General features: G+C 48.6%; 2 protein-coding genes across 3 annotated transcripts; both read right to left on the minus strand.

Moving 5' to 3' along the window:
* Window positions 1–598: 598 nt before the first annotated feature.
* On the minus strand, window positions 599–17,700 carry pxnb (paxillin b). Of its 2 annotated transcripts, none has more exons than XM_060055094.1 (14): window positions 17,496–17,700; window positions 9,948–10,156; window positions 8,910–8,992; window positions 8,635–8,774; window positions 7,884–8,067; window positions 7,248–7,368; window positions 5,820–7,106; window positions 5,033–5,299; window positions 4,466–4,885; window positions 4,154–4,309; window positions 3,838–4,011; window positions 3,653–3,734; window positions 3,242–3,390; window positions 599–2,754 (listed from the first exon to the last, which is right to left on the minus strand). In XM_060055094.1, the coding sequence occupies exons 1-14, from the start codon at window positions 17,506–17,508 to the stop codon at window positions 2,488–2,490; spliced, it is 3,552 nt and encodes a 1,183-aa protein (XP_059911077.1). In that variant the 5' UTR covers window positions 17,509–17,700; the 3' UTR covers window positions 599–2,487. The 2 variants fall into 2 exon arrangements, with proteins under 2 accessions (XP_059911077.1, XP_059911078.1); XM_060055095.1 differs by lacking the exon at window positions 17,496–17,700 and adding an exon at window positions 11,623–11,759.
* A 208-nt stretch (window positions 17,701–17,908) lies between these two features.
* Window positions 17,909–19,958, minus strand: ctu1 (cytosolic thiouridylase subunit 1 homolog (S. pombe)). Its single transcript, XM_060055096.1, has 3 exons — window positions 19,786–19,958; window positions 19,047–19,566; window positions 17,909–18,854 (listed from the first exon to the last, which is right to left on the minus strand). Exons 2-3 carry the CDS (start codon window positions 19,540–19,542, stop codon window positions 18,319–18,321), a joined length of 1,032 nt encoding a protein of 343 aa, XP_059911079.1. The 5' UTR covers window positions 19,543–19,566; window positions 19,786–19,958; the 3' UTR covers window positions 17,909–18,318.
* Between the last annotated feature and the right edge of the window lie 261 nt (window positions 19,959–20,219).

Here is a 20,219-nt window from a genome sequence, read left to right on the forward strand (position 1 = left end):
ATTGAGCTTTATGTAACGATCTATCTTTAAAATCTAGACATTTGTTTAATTCCTTTTAAGGTTAAATTTAAGAGAAATGCAACATTCACATGCATTCTTAAAAATACAACCGTGACAAAAAAAAATGTTTTTTCAACCTGAGGTATGCAAGTTTACTGCAGATGGTATTTGGGTTTTATTCTTGAAATAGACAAATCGACAATTTAATTTAATTGAAAGTATAAAATATAAATATTGCTAAGTAAATATAGTATTATGGTTTATTACAAAAAAATGTGTGGCTTTAGGCTTTCGATCCGTTTTTTCATTGTCATTTTTTCGTGTTAGCAAAATAAACATATTGCGAAGCGATAAGCCCTGCTGACTTTTCTTTCCAGTGTTTCCCACCAGCCATGACCTTCTTGCAGTAATGATTGTATTTAAAGGGGGCACTGCTACTCTTTCGCTCAGCCACTGCACGCGTATTGATCCATTTTTTACCATTTACGTTTAAGGTGGTTGGCGAAAGTTCTTGATGACAAGAGGGGCCCACCTGAAGTCAAAGGTTGGGAATCACTGTGTTAGACAATAATGTTAGACAATAATACCACCGCGAGAATTTGTTACCAAAACGTATTTATTTGATTTATCAGGCGAGCAGTGAGTCAGCTCCCTAAATAGGACATCTTTAAGTTGTGAAGAGGAAATTGGAACAGAAACAGGAAAAAATTGACAAATATCTATGGCTTTGGCTAAATAGCATGTACTTCAATTATTAAAGCAGACAGTTTAGACAGACTTAATATGATATAAGATGCACGGCTCTATTATTCCCTGAAGTCATGAGGCCTGATACATATTGCTTTACAAGGTTAAACCAGGTAACAATTCTGCAGATGCGTTTCCAGCCGTTATGGCTAAACAGTAGTTACTACTCAGAGTCAAATTAGTCTAAAGTCCTTTCATGAGAGAGCACCAGACTTTTATTTAAACTGTTTACATGTTTGAGTGAAGTCACAGATGTAATGATCGAGACTATGAAGGTCATCTGTGATGCTGGTTATAACAGTGTTAAAAGACATTACATTGGCACAGAAAATAAAATTAGATACAAGCTTGATTTCTGAAAGATTGATCTTTTGTTAACAAGCAATGGCAAAGGAGTATTTCATATTGCATACTTATTCTTGTTGATTTGTGAATGTCCTAGAAAAACAATTTCACCAGCATCTCAATACAGTGATAAAAACAAAACAGAAATACTCCTGGAGGCCGTCGGCCTCTCTAACGAGTGGTTATTAATTAGATGCACATGCTACACAGAACATTCAACTGGAAAGTTAGTCGTAATTTATATAGCTATATCAACTAAGTAAAAAAATATTGAGCGTTTCAGTCAGTTTGAAGTTAGACCAGCTAGTCTCAGGAGGAGCCAAAGCTACATTTGATCTTAGAATACACTCCCAGTGTTACCAGTATGAAGCAGAGAAGTCCAGTATCGTACTGAATGATCGGTTCACAGGCCGCGACAAACTACGACTGCACTGCAGCTCAGAGGAATATTTTTTAGAATTCTATCTAGCATCTCTGCAACGGACGGGGAATGATCTGTGACTGAAAAGGCGTGACTTTAGATTAGTCTCTGTAACATTTACAGTATCCTGAAGAATGCCATCACTGCACGATATATTTGTATATATTGTTTTACGGTCAATTGGGATTGATTATTTTGGGGCGTGAATAATGACTTCTAAAAAATAACTCAACTTCCTCACCAAGTTATTGATTCCATTATAGTTTGAAGACCTATAGATGATCTTAAATACAACAGCTCCTATTTTCAGTCTGTTATCAGAATGTCACAGTCCATATTTATAATCTTTTAAACAATCAGAAAATAATTCCCTTCACCACTTGGCTAGTATCATCTCGTTACATACAACCTAAACAATTCATGTTTAAACAGTTATTCTATAATGAATTCCAAAATTCACACTCAACCAGTGAGCAACAAGCTTTAAACGCCAAGCATTGTGCGTGCAGCTTCAGTGTTGGTAAGCTTCAGCCCCATCAAGATAAACCTCCATGTTCTAACCCCCCCCCCCCCCCCCTCGGAGAACCGCAGGTTTGGACCTGCTAAACATTTGCGTTCCACTGAAGAGAGAAACGGACCCATTTGAGGCCACGCTTAGCCTGTGTAACAGCCCCAGCTTTCAAAGTGTATGACCGCTACTAATAAACGGGTCAGGTTATTTTTTATTCTATAAATATCAAAAAGCATATGGTGTACTGCCCAAATTACATGCAGATACTTATACCATATACACTTCCAAAGTCTGCACTCAAAACAACCCCATTCATATTCAAAAATGCCATCCGTACGAATCACATCAACTTCTGAATGCGCTTCTGTCGCCCCCTCCATCCCCCCCCTCCTCCTCCTCCTCCTCCTGCTGCTGCTGCTCTTCCTCCTCCTCCTCCTCCTCTCCCACCTCTCCCACCTCCTCTCTAGCTGAACAGCTTCACGAAGCAGCCCTGGCAGTAGGGCTTGTCGTTCTGCTCCTTGAAGGTGCCCTTGTTGAGCTGCTTGAGGCAGAAGGCGCAGACGAAGTGCTCCGGGTGGAACTTCTTGGCCATGGCGGTGATGCAGCGGCCCGTGATGGGCTTCTGGCAGCCGGAGCACAGGGAGCCGCGCCGCTCGTGGTAGTGCACTTCACAGTAGGGCTGCCCGTCGTGCTCGAAGAAACTGCCGTTCACAAACGGGGTGAAGCACTCCTGTGGAGAACGAAGGTGTGTGTGTGTGTGTGTGTGTGTGTGTGTGTGTGTGTGTGTGTGTGTGTGTGTGTGTGTGTGTGTGTGTGTGTGTGTGTGTGTGTGTGTGTGTGTGTGTGTGTGTGTGTGTGTGTGTGGGGGGGGGAGACAAGGTTAAGACGGGGAATGTCATTTTCTTGATGTTTTCTCATCCAAAGCAACTTGCTATGAATTTAGATACAGGTAATAAAAAGGAGCCAATAGATGGCTCAGCATTTTGATCAAGGACGCTTACATGTAGGCTGGATGAACCCACACTTCAACCCCCCCTCCCCGCGCCCAGGAGATCGGGTATCTGATCAATACGTTAATAACACCAACTCTTATAGTATGAGAAGAGGCTTCTTTAGTTCTTCTTTGCAACCAACGCACTCCACATGTTAACATCTAGTTCAGTGGCAGAAGCGAAATGGGCACAGAACATATGATCGAAGGCAACAGAAGTACAGACCCTGCAGACGAAACACTCGGGGTGCCAGAGAGAGTTGAGTGCGGAGATGTAGTTTTCCAGAATGGCTCGGGCACAGCCACCGCACTTGGGGGCGAACATGTCGAAGTAATCCTTCCGGCAGTACGCCTTGCCATCTTTCTCATGGAAACCTGCCCAGAAGACCAGCGTTCAAAGGTTGTTAAGGGAATTTGTCGTTGTCATCAAGGAGGTTTACATCTTGTAGAATCTTATCGAGTGAATCTTTTATTTTTCTTTCCAGTTGATTTTCAAGGAGAATTTCTTTCTCTTTGATCGGAATTAACCATTTTATTAACCATCTAAAAAAACGGTCTAGTAAATATATGTCATGTGCAAGTGTCCAGTTCAGTGGAACTAAACACTTTAAAAAGGGAACCTCAAAGCTAAACAAACCCTCGGGTCCGAAGAAGGATCCACACTGAGCACAGAAGAAGTGTTCAGGGTGCCATGTTCTGTCCAGCGCCGTCACCACTTTCTGAAAACAGAAACATAAACAAAGTGTTTTCTGATGGCAGCATTTTCAACGACTTAATAAGCTGTTTGTGTGCCGAATTGGTGAATCAACGCTCTCGACTCACATCCAGAATGGGTCCATTGCAGTAGTAGCAGCGTGGGGAGAAGAGGTTGTGGTAGTCCTTCTCACAGTAGGGCTGCCCGTCACGCTCAAAGAAGTTTCTAGAACCGATCTCCTCTTGACAGTGTGTGCACACAAAGTGCTCGGGGTGCCATGTGCGCCCCATGGCCGTCACCACCTTGATTGGACAGAACGACAGCGACTATGTTGAGATCACCCCCCCCACACCATTGACCCAGGCTGCATAGAACAATAACTCAAACTCTCCAGGGCAGTCTACTTCGTGACGGCCATCCGTTGTCACTGACTGCCAGGCTTACCTGCCCCACGATGGGCTTGCTGCAGGCCCCACACACCCCCTTGGCCACCGTCTGCACCCCCAGCTTGTTGAGGTCTGACTGCAGGCTCCCCAGCATGTTGTCCAGTTTGTTCACCTGAGTGGTGGGAGGCCCACTACCCTTCCCCTGAGCACTGATCTGTTCGAGGAAGAGCAACAATAGTCACCATGTGCACTTTTGTGCAAACAGTTTGACTCTGAAACCAGCAACATAATTTGGAGTAGTGGAAAACAGAGAGGAAGAATAGCAGTATCAGGTGTGTGAGAAGCAGTGAATGGCGAAAGAGGACCATGCCTGCATTGAAGGGAAGATGGGGTCGCATTCGGTTTGACAGCCGACGGACACCAGCACCTTTGGGACGACCGCGGGCACGGGTTCCAGGTGTGGAGGCGTGGCCAGGGGTCTGACAACACAGGGAGGGGGTTGTTGCTTTGGGGCTGGGGCTGGGGCTGGGGGCTGCATTACAGGGGAGGAGAAGGGCTTGACGGTGTGGTGAGCCGGTATGGCCCTGTGTAAGGGCTCGTGGTCGTAGGAGTAGTGCGAGTGGGTGGACGTGGCAGGCGGGAGAGGAGGAGGGGTAGGAGCCGGGGGGTGCCTGGCGGGGGGCAGCCTCTTGGGGGGCTCTTCCGCGGCGGGGGTGCGGCGAGGGGCCGGGGGGGAAGTAGGCGGGAACGCTTTCCTTTGTGGGATGAGCAAATCTCGAGCGATTATTATCTGAGTGAAGGAAGGAAGGAAAGGAAACGGGAAACAGAAAAGAAAGGAAATGTGTGGAGAGAGATCACATGAGAAGGTCTATCACCTAATGTGGTCAGATTTCGTTCATCTTTGTTTTGTTTTTTCCTGAAAAGCGTGAGGCCAAACCTTTTCCACCTCCGCGGCCGCCCCGTCCATCCGTAACCGCTGCGGTTTGGACATGACGACGACGCCCTCTGTGAGCCAGTCGTCCTGCTGCTTGCGGCGGCGCTCAGCGCGGCCGATGCCTAGCTTACCCTGCAGCTCCTCGATCAGGCGGTCCTGGGAGTTGCTCTTGTTGACGATGACCGGCCCCACTTTCCTCCGCAGGAGGCCGTCTCTGAGCACGGGGTGCACGTTGGCCGTCTCTTTGGTACGCTTTATGACTGACTTGAGCTGAGGGTAGGGGGGGGGGGCACAGTGGAGCACCTGAGCCGACGTAATCGGTAATCCAGGCACAAGCACAGGTTGGAGCAGCCAGGCGGTCGACTCCGTGTCAGTGGGAGCCAGAGTGCGGGCGGCGCCGGGGGGGCGGGGGGGGGGGGGGTCAGTTGGCTCAGCGTCACGCTTCATGCACAGCTCCACATGCTTATGGTGAGATTCAGCCACTCCAACACACACACCACACAGACTAGGCTTAGTGCCTCTAGAAGCATTGGTCAGTCTGGCGGAACAGGTCAACCGTTAGAACCACATGCGATCCACTGATCCAACTACAGTGTTCACTCTGACGATACTGACCATAGTACTTATACTACTAGTAGTTATGTAGTGATGGTTTACGTTCACTGACTGATGATTTTAAAACAACTGAATAATAGTTAACATTAAAACGCAAACTGCAGGGGGTGCGAAAGCTCAACAACCGCAAGGAAGACGTATCCCACTCCGAGCAGGCAACGGTTACGATGCATACATGTCCTGAGGCGGAAACGCGATCCATAGTGGCGGGCTGCATCAGAGGAAGGTCCAAGGCCACGTCGGGAGTGCCGGGGCACGAGGAAGGTGTCATGGACTCGTCCATCCAGCTGGCCTCCGTGAGCGGGGTCATGCTGCCGTCGGTGTAGGGCCTCTCGGTGTACGGCGTGATGGTGCCGTCCAGGCCGTCGTTGAGGGACACGGACAGCTCCTCGTCGGCCCACTCCAGGTCCCCGTGGCCGTCCATGCCCCCGTACAGCGAGCCGTCCGTGGTGGTGGTGGTGCTGCCGGCGAACATGTCGGGCTGCATGCTGTGCCTGTCCATGGGCAGGATGGGGTCCTCCTGCACCTCGCAGACCAATCCGCTCTGGCAGCGGTCGTCCATCTCGCTCGGCATGTCCTTTGGGAAACTCATGGCCAGGAGGCTGTCCAGAGCCTCGTCGAGGGAGGGGTCCAACATGGGAGTATGAGGCCCACCCTGGGGGCTTACTCTGTTGGCCGTCAGGGTGGGTCCCAGCAGCTCTCTGCTGGGGATCCGCGAGCAGTTGAACGTAGGGGGAGAGTGTGCCGTCACAGAGGTGACCGGGGAGGGGGAAGCCGTTTTAGAGAGGATGTGCGGGGGAGAAGGAGAAAGTGTGACGGCCGGCTGAGGGGAGGGCGTCTTGGGCCCAGAGGAGGGAGACGACAGGTTGTGGTTAGAGGTTGGGTGGTAGTAACCCAAGTTGAGGTCGTTGCAGCCGTTGGGCCCCTTGGCTGCAGTGTCTTGTTCATAGTGGTGCTTGGCAAACGGGGAACTGGGGGAAATGCGTTCCGCAGAGGGACTGCAGGACTTGGAGGACTTGTGGTCCAGCACGGTGTTGACCGAGGTCAGAGACGGGGTGGTGGAGGGACTGGAGCTGGTTCTGAGCAGATTGGACGAGTTGTTGCTGCTCGCTCCGTGGGTGAGAACCACCAGAGACCGGAGCTGGGAGGACAGCATGTTGGCTGACACTTCGATGTCAAAGTCTGGTTCAAAGTCTGTCTCGCTGGCCGTAGAGAGGGTGGAGACTGGACTGTGGCAAGGGAAGGGGTGTCGACCATTTGTAGATATACGGCTGTCCCTTCCCTCCTCGTCTATGTGAAGCTCGAAGCCTGTGGGCATGGAGAAGCGTGAGGAGGGCCAGGGAGACGTATGGGACTGGCTGGGCGAGGGGGAAGCCACAGGGCTGACAGAGAAAGACACCGGAGAGTGGCTAGAGCAGGGAAAGGCCCCCGTTTGATCTAGCCCAGGGCCCAAAGAACTAGGCTAGAAACAGAGAAGAGCAGAGGGTTAAGAGAAACCAGGGAACAGTTTGAAACAAACATGAAGGAAAAGTATGAAACACTAGAGGAGATGTTATCGATACGAGAGAAGTGGTTTAGAGTTTTCGATCGAAGCGCCCGGTACCTTGAAGTCAGAGAGGGAAGCCATGAGTTCATCGAGCTCTCGCGTCGCACAGGAGGCCGAAATCCGAGCTTGCTGCTGAGAGTGTGTGTCCAACTCACTGTGAAGATCAGATGGCCTGGGGCTGAGGAAATATAACAAAACATACAAATCCCAAATGATCCACAAAGTCCTTCCAAAACTTCAAAGCGGTCTTCGAAACTGGAGGTGTAAGGTTCACTAGTAGGAACGAGGCACCCATCGGAATGGTTATGATAACTACATGTCAGAATTGGGGCTTGGCGATAACCGCAATAACAACAGTGTTGTTATTAGTGGTCAATCCAAAAGACATTTGTGGTCTAAAGTAAAAAAGTAAGGATGTGGGTAAAGGCGGGACCAGTCACAGTGGGTCAATGCATCATCAAGCGTCCTTTTCATCGTCGTTTTAAGGGCTGCGAGTGAAGATTTAAGCATACTGATAAACGCTTGACCGGTGGAACAAACACATTGAACTACAGAAAAACACTAAATATTGAAATCACTTGGCAGCCCGGGGCAAAATATATAGTGTCTTGTTCTCAGTGTCTCCTTACTCCCAGACTATAAAGCCTGGAGAGCACGGAGTGTATAAAACCCTGAGGCTCCCTGGTTGTTTACCCGGGCACGGGGACGGATCCCTCAAGACCGCCAAGCAGCTCCTCCACGCCGGGCCGGCCCTCGTCCGGCCGCGCCCCGTTCCTCTTGGGCTTGTCCAGCGGCGGGGCGCTGACCCTGATCTCCGGGGCGCCGCCGTTCTCGTAGTGGGTGATGCTGCAGGACGGCAGGGGCGGCGCGGCCTCCTCTGCACAGGGCCGAGCGGGCAGAGCGTTACACCACAGGGGATCCCGACCGACCCGCCACACTGCTGGCGGGGTCAGCCAACTGGACTTTTACGGGTAGCTGGCTAGCTACCCCCCCCCCCCCCCCCCCCCACCCCCACCCCTGATTCATTTCACAAGCAAGTCCAATTTAACAACACTGAATGTTACTCGTGTAAGACGATAACAACCAGTCGATTAAGTTGTAAATTTGGTTACAAATTGAGACTCGTCACCCTTTTTGGCTCCCATTTATTTCTGATGCCACCTTTGCCCAGTAACGGGATAAATTGAAACAGAACTGAACTAATGTGCACAGTTGCAGTACAAACTGAACTAGTGGTGATAAATATAACTAAATCGTAACGAAGCTGCCATTGGAAACAGTTACCATCTCCATAATCTGGGAATTTGTCCATGTTTCCCCCACAAGGAACAGTCAACAGAATGACAAGCAATGGCTGGGGTAACTTTCTCAACTTTATGACCCCAGCGATACCAGTAACCACACATGCCTATGGCGGGGGGGGGGGGTACATTCCAGTGCGCACCTGTGGTGGGGAAGGAGGGGGAGTTCTGCTGCACGGCGTTGAGCTCCAGCAGTAGCCGGTCCAGCTCCGACAGGTTATTGCCCAGGGCGGAGGTCATGGCTGCTGCAGACGAGTCGGACGGCTTCTGTTTGTTTGGAAAGCTGAGCCGCGGAGACAGAGAGACAACTGTCAAATGTTTTTATTGGAGAAAGGAGGAACAACACCGCCCTACATGGATTTGTAGGTGTGAAGTATAATGATACCGTGAATTCAGAGGGTGATCCACCATGGCCCACCTGTAGACGTGCTCCTCTTCAATGTGAGACTGTGGGGGGCTGATGTCCCCGGACCAGGAGTTTGTCTTGGCCAAACCTAAGGACTGCAGATGACACATGGATGGTGCTTCATTGGTACATGAAGCACCAGGCCTGTTCCGTTGTACTCTGTTTAAAAGCTGGAAGCGGCCATCTTGTGTCGATTGGAACCAAGCATTCTACTCGTTGCTTTTGTGTTTCTGGACGGCACGTTTCATTGTGCCGTGAAGGCCATGGACGACCCGGGTTGTAAAAATGGAAACCAAAGAAAATGTGCAGATATTCTATGCTTGACTCTTCCAACTGTTAAAAAGTTGCAGTATGTTGTAGATTTTGTCAAGGCTCCAACGATAAAGGCCGAGCATTGCGCCTTAATTTGACTAGGGATTCAGATACCAGTACTCAATACTCGTAAAGCTTTCTTTCACATATATATTTTTTAAGTGCTAATTTGTCCTTTATGATCATCAATATAGTAGTCAATGCGCTTTTATCTCTGTAACTGAAATAAGTTCCCCATTTAGAGAAAAAAAAAAAAGGGCACCAACGGCGGGGTTAGTGTGGACGTGTGGAGCTCTCTCCGGGCAGCGGTTGACTGCGGCACCCAAGAGAAGGTTTAGCTTTTAGGAAACTTATTGTATAAATCCACAGTGTGTGTGGATGGTGAAGCTCCATCTGATCAGCAATGTATTTAATGTCAGCTTCCGTGGGTTAGGCTTAACTAACCTACATAACTATGGTGTTTGGCACATTTCATATACAACATCTCGCATTAAAACACTCATACACAACCACGGTACTAAAACAGTATCACAAAGTTGCTGAGGGCCGTAACCATGGTTATAACACTTTGGGGGTTTAGACCATGAATTGTAGTGGCATTATTAAGTACTCATATCTGTACTCGGTATCGGCCAGCATATACCCAAATGTAAATACTTGTACTTGTACTTGGTCAGAGAACAAAGTGGAATCGGTGCATCCCTACTTTAACAGCCACCAAAGTGTCGGGTGCGTTACCTGCTGGGAGGAGTGACGGGAGTCCGGTGGCTCGACCAGGGAGCCGTTCAGAGCGTCTGTGGAGGGGGGAGGGGGCACCGGGGGAGGCGCCGACACATCCTGGTAGGAGTGGCCTCCGGTGGGGATGGAGTAGGGCGTCTCGTCGGCCAGGAACACGGGGCGCTTGGAGATGTGGGAGGTCGTGGACTCCAGGTCGGCCAGCAGGGCGTCTGCAGGGAGGGGGGGCCGGGTACTGAGGTTTAGGGGTGAAGTGTGTGGGATTAAGTGGCATCTAGCGTCAAGGAGGCTAACTAGTTCTACTAATTACTGTCCTGTGAGGGACCGTGGAGGGATGTGATTCGTCTACGACAGCGTCGCGAAGCCAAGTAAGGAAGTTCCTCGATGGACATTTTTGTATTTAAAACAACGATAGGTAGGTTAGCGACTATGAATGCTGGTTGCTCCACATTGTGGTCGCGTTTTGGTTGTCTGCTCTCGGCTTCTTTAGAAACATGCCATTGGCCTCTGAGGAATAGGAGCCGCTCCCTATGTAGATATGAAGGGCTCAATCTGAGGTAACGAAAACTCTAACATACTTATGAACATTATTTTCCATTTCTACCAAATGGTAGATGCAAGGTAAATATACAAGCTAAATAGAGTTTCATTTATGTAGTTGTGGAACTTTTTAGTTCACTTTATTGTAAAACCGCAGCAATCCAATGTAAAATAAAGGCTAACAAAGGTCCAGCCGAAATAAAACCCTATGATACTGATCAGCTGGAGTCATGATGTCTGGTCTGACTGAGGTTTCAGTTTCAGCCTGGTTTATTGGGCAGACTGTGGGAACTACCTCTTTAAACTGACAATGGCTGTGCGTGCACGGCTCAGCCTCCCGTTGAACCGTCAGGGAGCCTTCACACAACCAAACATGGCCCTGGTCCTGGGCCAATACCCCTATGCCTGCACCCACAGTACCCTGGGTCAGAGCTCTGCCTCGGTCGCTGGGCCCCAGTGTCCTTCCTTAAACCCTACAGCAGGCAGTACATCCAGGCTATCGTTCACCTCCATCAAACCAACAGAAACACAGGGGCACTTCGGTTGTTGAGGGACGGTGTTGTGAGCGTAACAAAAGGCAGATAGAGAGAGCGAGAGGAAGTCGGTCTCTTTCGCTCTCTAATAGACTCTGACATCACGCCGTCCATCCCAGCCTGTCCAGAATAGACAGACCGAAGGCAGTGTTCCGTAGCCATGGAGCCGCCTGGTTCACACACAGCATTTCAATAAAACTGGAAAACAAAACGAAAAACCTGGAAACCAGAAGCTTAACTTAACTTCTGCTTTAGCTTGCAGTGTCCCTCCCACTCGCCATCCAAGATGTAACCGTTATAAAATAAAATCGTTTGATCAACTTTTTACTCGACCTTACCAATCAACAGTTATCTGAAATTTAAATCACTGATATCCATATATAACGTGATATAATGTGTTCAATTTTGAAATAGAGAGAAAAAGAGAACTGAGCAAATTATTCAAATGAACTATCAAATACCAACTCATAACCATAAGTTATACCACTCTATTGCTGATCTCAGGAACCTCGCGGAAGGTTCTGCTTAGGAGTCCCCTATGCTAGTTCTCAACACCCCTCAGCGTCACCCAGCCAACACGGGGCACAGCAGCTACGATACTCAACCTGATGCCGTGGATCTAGTCCCAAGTATCCCAGTGCAGAATGTGTGTGTGTGGGTCAGCGTGAAGTGTGTGTGGAGTGGACAGCTGACAAGTGGGGCCAGGGAGCATTGACGATGTGGTTCCGTCCGGGGGAGAGTGGGGCGTGGCTTGTTTGACACCAACAGGCCTCACTCCCCAGTCCCCACAACTAGTGACCATCGTCCTCCACCGACACGAAGCCTCTTCTGGCAGTGGTCTGCTTCCCACCCTTCCATTGGCTGACGCGTCGATTTAACAGGCTAGTCACTACTGCCATTGGATCCAATGATTGACCTTTGACCTTTCATTTTGTCACAATGATTTACCTTTTTAACTCTGTGAACTCTGTTAAAATGTAGCTAAAAAAAAAAAAAAAAAACTTATTTGTAGGGGCTTAACTTGGATCCGTGGTCTTGCGGACCGCAGGAGCCCCGCATTTCCAGCTCCATGTCTGATCCCTGAGGTCCAGTGTGAACCACATGGGGGGGGGACAAGCCTATTTAAAGCCCGACGCTCAGCCAGTATCCTAGGTCTGGGCAAATGTGCTGAAATATCACTACAAGCTCAAAATAATCTGCACCTGGTGCAGGCATGCTGGACCAAGTCTTCCCGGGGTTGACTAAGCTACCCATGAGACAAAGCTTTGATAAAAAAGAAATGACACCCAACCGTGAAATTATCCTTGTTAAAGATATGATTATAAAGTTTAAGACCGCTTATTAGACCATAAAGATTATAATAAAAACTCTCCTGGAAAGAGCAGCACTGTTGAGCTAACTACATTGCCTCAGGATTTCCAAATGACTGGCAGGCCCTGCCAAGTTTCAGAGAGTCTGGCGGTAATTACTATACCCCCTTTAGATAGTACAGCGTCACCCCCACACGCCTTCTGCGCTACATCACAGCTCTCTGGAACTTTCTCTCACGTCCAAATGATGAAGTCAGACTAACGCCCTATATGCCATCTATAGTAGATGATTGGTTAAGACCAAAGGGGTATTAATAAATCAGCCTAATAGAACAGTATATAGAAAACGCATTAGCTATAAGAAACCAAAGCTTTTCCATGTTGTATTGTTCAAAATAATCCAACACAAATTACTTAAGACTTAACTATTTGGAACTCAGAGCCTTTTTATAGGATTACATACATTCATCGGAATTGTAGACATTAAGGTGACTTTTCTATTGGCAAAGAGCCAGAGTTGTGAAAAGTGGCAAAGAATCACAGAACTTTCCCAATGTAGTAGCGGATGACTAAGCGAGACAGAGGAAGTAGACTTTCTCAAACTGACATTCACAACCATTCTCAAATGTACCTTGGGCTCCCTCAACACAGATTTTTCTTAAGTCTGAAGAAGCAGTGATAAGAAAAGGAGACAAGGTCAGGCTGTTGTCTGAGATTACCATTCTCCATGGGGACTGAAAAACATTATCAAGAAGGCAACCATGTGCTGTACTTTAAGCCAAGGACCGGGCTGCTGTTTTCCATTCATCCGGTCACAAAAGCCCATTGTTCACAACTTCGAGGGCACATCTTCTGGTTATTTTTAACAATCCGTCTACAATCTAGCTGCTCACTGTCCAAGATCGCCAGAACAGCAGCCTAACTCACTATAAATACCATGTAGCATTCATAATGATGTTTTGTAGATGCACATATTTCAGGCATTCTTCCCGGCTGTGAATACATGTACATTCATGCCCCCCCCCCCCACACCCACCCGCAGCCCTAAGTCGGAGCCCGCCGTAATCTTTATCGGAGGGCGGGGAGGTGCATGAGGAATTCCAGACATTCCTCCCTCATGGGAGAATGGGAGGCCACCAGCCAGGGACATGGTGAGTGTAAGGATGTCCAGGGGGGGCGGAGGTGAGGGTACGCTGGTGCTAACCCGACGCACAACCCGAGTGACAGGAGCTGGCAACCCTACTGGGGTTGGCAGAAAAAAGAGGTTCAAAGACGGTTCAAAGTCCACTGATCAAATGCTCACAGATAGGCAGAGAGGAATTTGCTCGTAAACAAGATGCCATCTGTGCTTGGAAAATTAGAAAAAGACAAAATGGAGGCAATTAAGAGGAGTCCTTCCACCAAACGACAGCGTGCCTTGCATTCCAGTGCGAGGGATATGTCAGGGTTTTTACGGCCTTATTGCTGGAGAGCCGGCAGCCTCGTGCGTTCGGGCCTGGCAAGGTACGGCCGGCCACTACTCGCATGAGGGACGGGGAGGGCATCAAGGCCAGCCAGAGCCACAAGTTCCCCAGCTCACCCGTTAACAGCAAAGCTTTGGCTCACCATGCTGTAACCCTAAACCATCAGGCCCGGCCAGCGTGATATTTATATCAATCAGGAGAGACTGGAGTCAATAGTGGACAGGGGGATGTTGAGGGAAAAACGAACAGGGAAGACGAGAGCAAGAGAGCACAAGGATGGAGCAGGAAAGCTAGGGTCCACAGATGTATTTGAAGGTCTTCTTTAACGCCAGCGCTGTACTGTGGTAATGAGATACAGGCTTGTGTCTGAAGAGAAGGAGGCAGGGGGGTGTCACAGTATTAAAAAAAAAGACAGAAGCATCTCAGGGCAGTGGCTGCAAAATAAACATGGCTATAAATACACTGCCGGGCAGCCCTACATGCGAAAGATGACACTGCCCTCGAAAGAGAGCGAGAGCGACTGGACCAAACTTAAAGCATCGCCCCACAGAGCACTATATCAGATGACGGTTGGGGGGTGGCGGGGGGGGGGGGGGTCGGGACCGGGTCTAAAGAGATCATTTCTTCCTGTCACTTGAGTGTATGGGAGGGCATGTCAGCAAGCAGTCCATTGTACCAATGGAGAGCCCTAATTAGGTAGGATGCCATGCGTCATTTCTGGAGGAAAAACGATGAGTGTGAAGCAGCCAGCTCTACTTTAGTTTCCTGCTGACGAGAAGGTGGGTTCCCTGGCCCAGAGTCCAACCTGAACTCCTTGCCCTGGCTCTGGCACACCTGGCCTCAATCTATGTGCCAAGAATCCGGATGAGACTCCCTTTCCGACACCATTCCTTTGGCCCAATGGTTCGAACACCAATGAAATGAGCTGGAGAGAGAGACGGTACCAGATGAAAACCTACTGCAGGAGCTGGAGGCACCGTGCCCTGCACAGAGTCAGTTGTGCACTGATTCTGCTTATTGTGTCCTCCCAACACTTCCTCAGGATATGTGGGGCTGGCGCTGTTGCCTAAGCGATGAGGTCAGCCATGCGGCTCCCTCTTCCCCTGGACCCAGCAACAGGATGGGTGTGGTGAGGCCCCAGGAATGAGGCCGACTCACAGGCCCGTTGGACCCGCTTTCCAGACCCGGCCCACAGGAGGCCTGCTAGAGTGACGCTGGGTGGGGGGGGGGGGGGCAGGAGATGAGACGATTGACACAGTGCACTGCAAACCAAGGGGCTTTCTCCAGAGAGCTGCTGCTGTTATACTAGTGTGACAACAAACACTAGCGCTGAGAAGTAGAGCTCACTGAGGACTTCCTGAGAACTTCTGCCATGTAGCGAGAAACACCGGTTAGGTTTAAGTTAAAGGCCGCCGCCACCCCAGCAGGCTCTCCGTCCTCTTCCTGGCCGGGATATGTACACGCTACAGAGGAAAGTCACGTTTGAAAGAGGATTAGCGTATTTAGCGCATTTCAATATAAGGGCCCTTTATGCTCCTAGACGGTGACTTGGCCCATGTAATCACAACTAAATCAGGCCTCAGGGGCCAGATTAAATACAACATGTCCGATCCCACGTCTCCCTAAGCATGTTGTACAAAACGTGTTTGAAACATTGCAAGGGAGAAGCAACATATATTCAAAAAGCTCACCTCAAATACCATAACCACCCATAAAGAGACTGTGTTATTGATCAGATTGTTCCAGATCAAGGAGAAGACAATCAGGACTTTGTGTGTTTGTGTCCCTGATCCATCCCCCAGGGTTGACCTGCCCAAATAGAGACGGGCTGTCAGTCCACTGGTCAAGTGTCAGTGAATATCCCAGCATCCTGAGGAATTTACCCAGAGAGGGGAGCTCTGGCTTCACACCCCACCAATAACATGCTCTGCGTGGCAGCAGCAGACCCTGGGGCACCGACCGACACCCGTGTCAGGTCTCATGGTGTGGATGGCAGGAGCCACATCTGGGGGAATAACAATAAGCATACAACGCTTCTGAAAACTAAAAGGCAAACAAAACATTGGATTTAGCAGCAGAGGGTGAGCTAGCCACTCCCTTTCCACTCGGAGGGGATTCCCTTTGCTCGGAGTGGTGGGGGACGGCGGAGGATCAATATAGCCAGAGCCCCGACAGAGGGCTGGTCAGGTTTCCAAACAGGTCCATACAGACTCCCCAGTCATCCAATGAGTCGCAGACCAGTCGCCCCATGGGGCTCAGTTCAATTTCCAGGCCCCACATTCTAACTGCATCTTCATGTATGGGCTTTGTCTCAGCATGTTCGGCTTAAACACGGCTATAGTATTGGTATTAAAGCAGAATCTATACATGTGTCGTTATTGTTATTTTAGTCTGGATCCTCCATTCAGATTGGGCTAAAATAAGGTAATAACGTTTAAGTTTAGTGCCTGTGGACATATCATGGCCAGAGAGTATTTGGCCATAAATTCTGAGATACAGAGATGTTGGACATTCCACAGAGCAGCCTCCCCACCCTCCACTGCCTCAGTGAGGCCGCAGGCTCCATCCACAACAACAATCAGCTCATTCACTGGTGCCTGGCAGCAGCAGCAGCAGCAGTAGTAGCAGAATCATCCAATATAGCCCAGAGGTGCACTCCGGACATGCGCCGACGTGGATCCTCCTCTCTCCACTTAACAAATAACGATTTACTGCCTTGCTATTACCAGTTATTAGAAACAACAAGTGTAGGAAATGGATATGAGGAATGAATCAGAGGGATTGTTTGTGAAATAATAAATCAGGTCAAAAGGTGAGGAAAGTGCATGAATAGAAAAGACACAGAAGTCTGTTCAAACGTCTAGTGCCATAAGTAGAGCATGGGTTGGAGAACAGCATTGTTTACGTATTATTTTACAACATGTAAATAAGTAGACCTAAAAGGTTTACCGAGTTATAGCTGTGTGGGTCAAGCTACTTTCAACATCAGCCAACGTGGACACATCTGGTGATCAATCAACCGACATCCAAAACATTACTAATGTGAGGTCTAGTGACGGAAAACTACAGTGTTGTGTTGATGCAAACCACCACCGCCGCAACACGTTCACTTGTTGCACACACGTCCATGATAGAAACGTTTGAAGCACTTAATGAAGCAGAGACGAACCAAAAGTAGGTTATGTTTATTTCAGTGCAGATTGCGGTGACCTCTCAGGGCAAGGCTGGTAGTGTTTGGACCACGCTGCACCGACCAGCCTGATCCCCGAGGCCTTTCACCCGAGGGCTTCGGAGATGGGGTGAAGAGCTTCAGGGCGCAGATGGGGACGCGTCAGAGGAAAACGCATCGATCTGATTCATTTAACACGTAGTAGATTCGGCAAGTCACTAGCGTGTTGCAGTTCACCTCTAAAAACATAACAGCACTAAGTTGCGTACCTGAAACATGCTGTAGAAAAGCTAACAATGGCCCCTGATAATAATATAAAATACATGGGGTCCAATGCACGATGTGTCCAACAGATGACCGCCACGACGCGATGCACCAAAGGTTATGCTGGTCCGTGGGGGGCTAATAATAGCAGAACATTTGCACATTTTCAGATGGACCCTTGTTGTTAACTCACGTTTACTTCTCCACCCTGCACTCTGATTAGTGCGATGTCGAGAAAAACAGATCGGCTCCGGGAAAGGTTATCCACTTACCTAGGTCGTCCATGACGGGGACTGGTTCCGAGCAGCGTCTCTTCTTCTGCTGCCTTTCTCTGGTTCCCTGTCCGTATTTTACAAACTTTTCCCAATGTTCTGAAAGTCGCTCAGAAGTAGCCCTCGTGACCGCGCCGTGATGAGTGCCTGTGTAATTCGCGGGCACGCGCCTCTTGACTCCAAAGATAACGCTGCGAACACGGCTGGGCGCGCCCCATAGCGGCCAACCTCGGGAAGAACACGCGTATCGCGAGAGTGGTGATCAACCAACAATGGTGAGCGCCGCCTGGTGGTACACCTCGGGAAGACTACGCATATCACCAAAGTGGTGATCAACGACACAGCGTAAACAATGTTCTCTTGCGTTTATTTCAGATGAGGACAACGTAATACCAAGAAGCATCAAAATAATATATCTGTTAGATATATAAATCTTTTTTAATCATTTTTTTTAACAAATAGCCACTATACATAGATATTGTGTTTACTAGAACATATAACAAACACGATTTAAGAATAATAAATATAAACCTAAAACATGACAAAGAAAGCTGTACATTCCATATTTTAAAATAAGCCTGTTCTCTTAGGTAATAGATAGCACGATAAAGAAACATGGATTGAGGCAAAACTCTGTATGTGATCTTGTGGAGTCAGATTTCCCCTGAAAAGAACCAGCTGATAAAAACCAATTGATCAGAAACGTTTTTACGTAAAAAATGATGATGATGGTGATGATGATGGTGTGGTCGAGTCATCCTTAATTTCCTCCCACTCACGATCCCTTCACTGTCATTGTAAAAAACACCTGGACCCGCCTCACTCAGAAGTCCACTGCCTTCAGCTTCCTCTCCTCTGCGTTGCTGAGGGGCTGCTGGGAGAGGAGCTTCTGGTGCAGGCGGTGGTGCTTTCCGATGCCCAGCCTGGGCAGGCCCCGGTTGAGGCCCTCCAGCAGCACGCAGGCCTTGCAGAGGGCCTGGCTGGAGATGTAGCCGCAGCGGCCGCACGTCCCCTGGACCGGCATCTTCACGCTCTCCTTGATGGACAGATTCTCCCCGGAGTGGAGCACGGCCATGATGGCGCTGGGCCGCACGCTCTCCAGGTCCTTGAGGAAGGCCCGGGCGTGGCCGCGGTAGGCGTTGGGGGAGTAGATGCACTCGGTGGAGAAGTAGTCGAGCTTCTTGAAGTAGGCGTACAGCACGATCTCCTTCTCGTAGGCATACTTGAGGGGCTTGCAGCGGGGCAGCACGCCCTCACCGCCGCTGCTGGTGGAGATGGAGGTGCATCGGCGCAGGCGGGCAATGTCCCCCCGCAGGACGTTCATCAGCACCGTCTCCGCCAGGTCGTCTGCATTGTGGCCTGGAGGAAAAAAGCGGAAGCTGGTCAATAACACTTTAATCAAAGAGGTGAACATTCGGTCGTCTTGTTGCTATTCAGGAATTTCCCCTTTTATTAATGAAGTGTTATCTAATGTAATTGAATCCATCAGTTTCAAACAGATCACAAAAAGAGGAAACATTTAAGATCTGCTGGCTAAAGACTCTGAATTACCTGTACATATCTTATCTACGTTCAGCAGTTTGGCTCCTCTATCCAAGGCCTGTCGTCTGAATACTCCACAAAAGGTGCAATTGTTTTTCATTCCGACTTGTTTCACGATAGCATCCATGGTCCAGCCGTACAGCTCCTCATAAGAAACAATCTTCAGCGGCAGGTCATACTGCTCCTGGTTCCTCTTCACAGTCTCCAGGGAGTCGTCCCGGTAACCGGTGATGCCCTCGTCCACAGATAGCAGCATGAGGTTGAGACCATATTTGTAACGCTCGTTCAGGACTTTCATAACATGTGCAAGGACCGTGGAATCCTTCCCACCAGAAGCACCTATTGCCACAGTCTCTCCTGGTTTAAAGAGCTGTGCTGACACAATCGTGTGGTGGATTTCTTCCTCAAAAACAATGAAGAAACACTCTTTACATAACGATTGACCGGTCTTTGGACGTTTCAGGACCGCCCGCTGCTCGGTACACTTGCTGCACTGGATAGGCATTTTGGTGGTTTGAAGAGGCAGAAACTGAAAAACAAAATGAAGGGGCAATAAAAAGGGGCAATAAGACGTCAAATGTACATTAGTAGCTATTATATATGCATAACCCGTTAGCCTGTCATCATAAGTTACTTAAAGATGAAAAAGTTGAACAGCCTCATATGCATTACCAGGCAGGAAAATAAAACGTGTGCAGTTAACGGATGCTAGTGAATACATCTTATCACCAAAGTTGTTTATAGGTACCAAATTGTACAGCTACAAGATGTAGATGTCGATGAGCAGATTATATAAAGCTGTCCAAATGATCGGTTGTTGATTTCCAATTTTAGTTGATCTTATTCAACCAAAAGAGTAGCCATCATGTTGTTGGATAGCTTAGCGACAAGGCTAAACAGGATGTGGCGTCACTACTCGGGGGTCCGCATAAAGTTGCCTTTATATTCTTATTTACTTTTTTATGGAATATCTGTGGATGATACCTATTATTATTATTATTATTATTATTATTATTATTATTATTTAAAAATTATCATTATTATTTTTTCGTTATTAGTTTCTGATATGGTTGCTCAAAAGGGTCAATTATTGTAGGGTTCCTTCGTCTGCACTGATTGGTCGGACAGGTGTTTAAATCCTTAAAACAAGCATTTGTTAGCGGATTATAACGGACCTTATTA

Source organism: Gadus macrocephalus, chromosome 6 (assembly GCF_031168955.1).
Source record: "Gadus macrocephalus chromosome 6, ASM3116895v1".
NCBI classification, from domain to species: domain Eukaryota; kingdom Metazoa; phylum Chordata; class Actinopteri; order Gadiformes; family Gadidae; genus Gadus; species Gadus macrocephalus.

What these genes read in the sequence shown, in the direction of transcription:
- ctu1 (XM_060055096.1), bottom strand. Translation starts at nt 19,542, where the DNA reads ATGCCTATCCAGTGCAGCAAGTGTACCGAGCAGCGGGCGGTCCTGAAA. An exon ending in CGTAGATAAGATATGTACAG is followed by an intron (nt 18,855 to 19,046) that starts GTAATTCAGAGT and finishes TTTTTCCTCCAG; the next exon opens with GCCACAATGCAGACGACCTG.
- pxnb (XM_060055094.1), bottom strand. An exon ending in CCCGTCACTCCTCCCAGCAG is followed by an intron (nt 8,993 to 9,947) that starts GTAACGCACCCG and finishes TGTCATCTGCAG; the next exon opens with TCCTTAGGTTTGGCCAAGAC. An exon ending in CCGAGTGTTTCGTCTGCAGG is followed by an intron (nt 2,755 to 3,241) that starts GTCTGTACTTCT and finishes CGTTCTCCACAG; the next exon opens with GAGTGCTTCACCCCGTTTGT.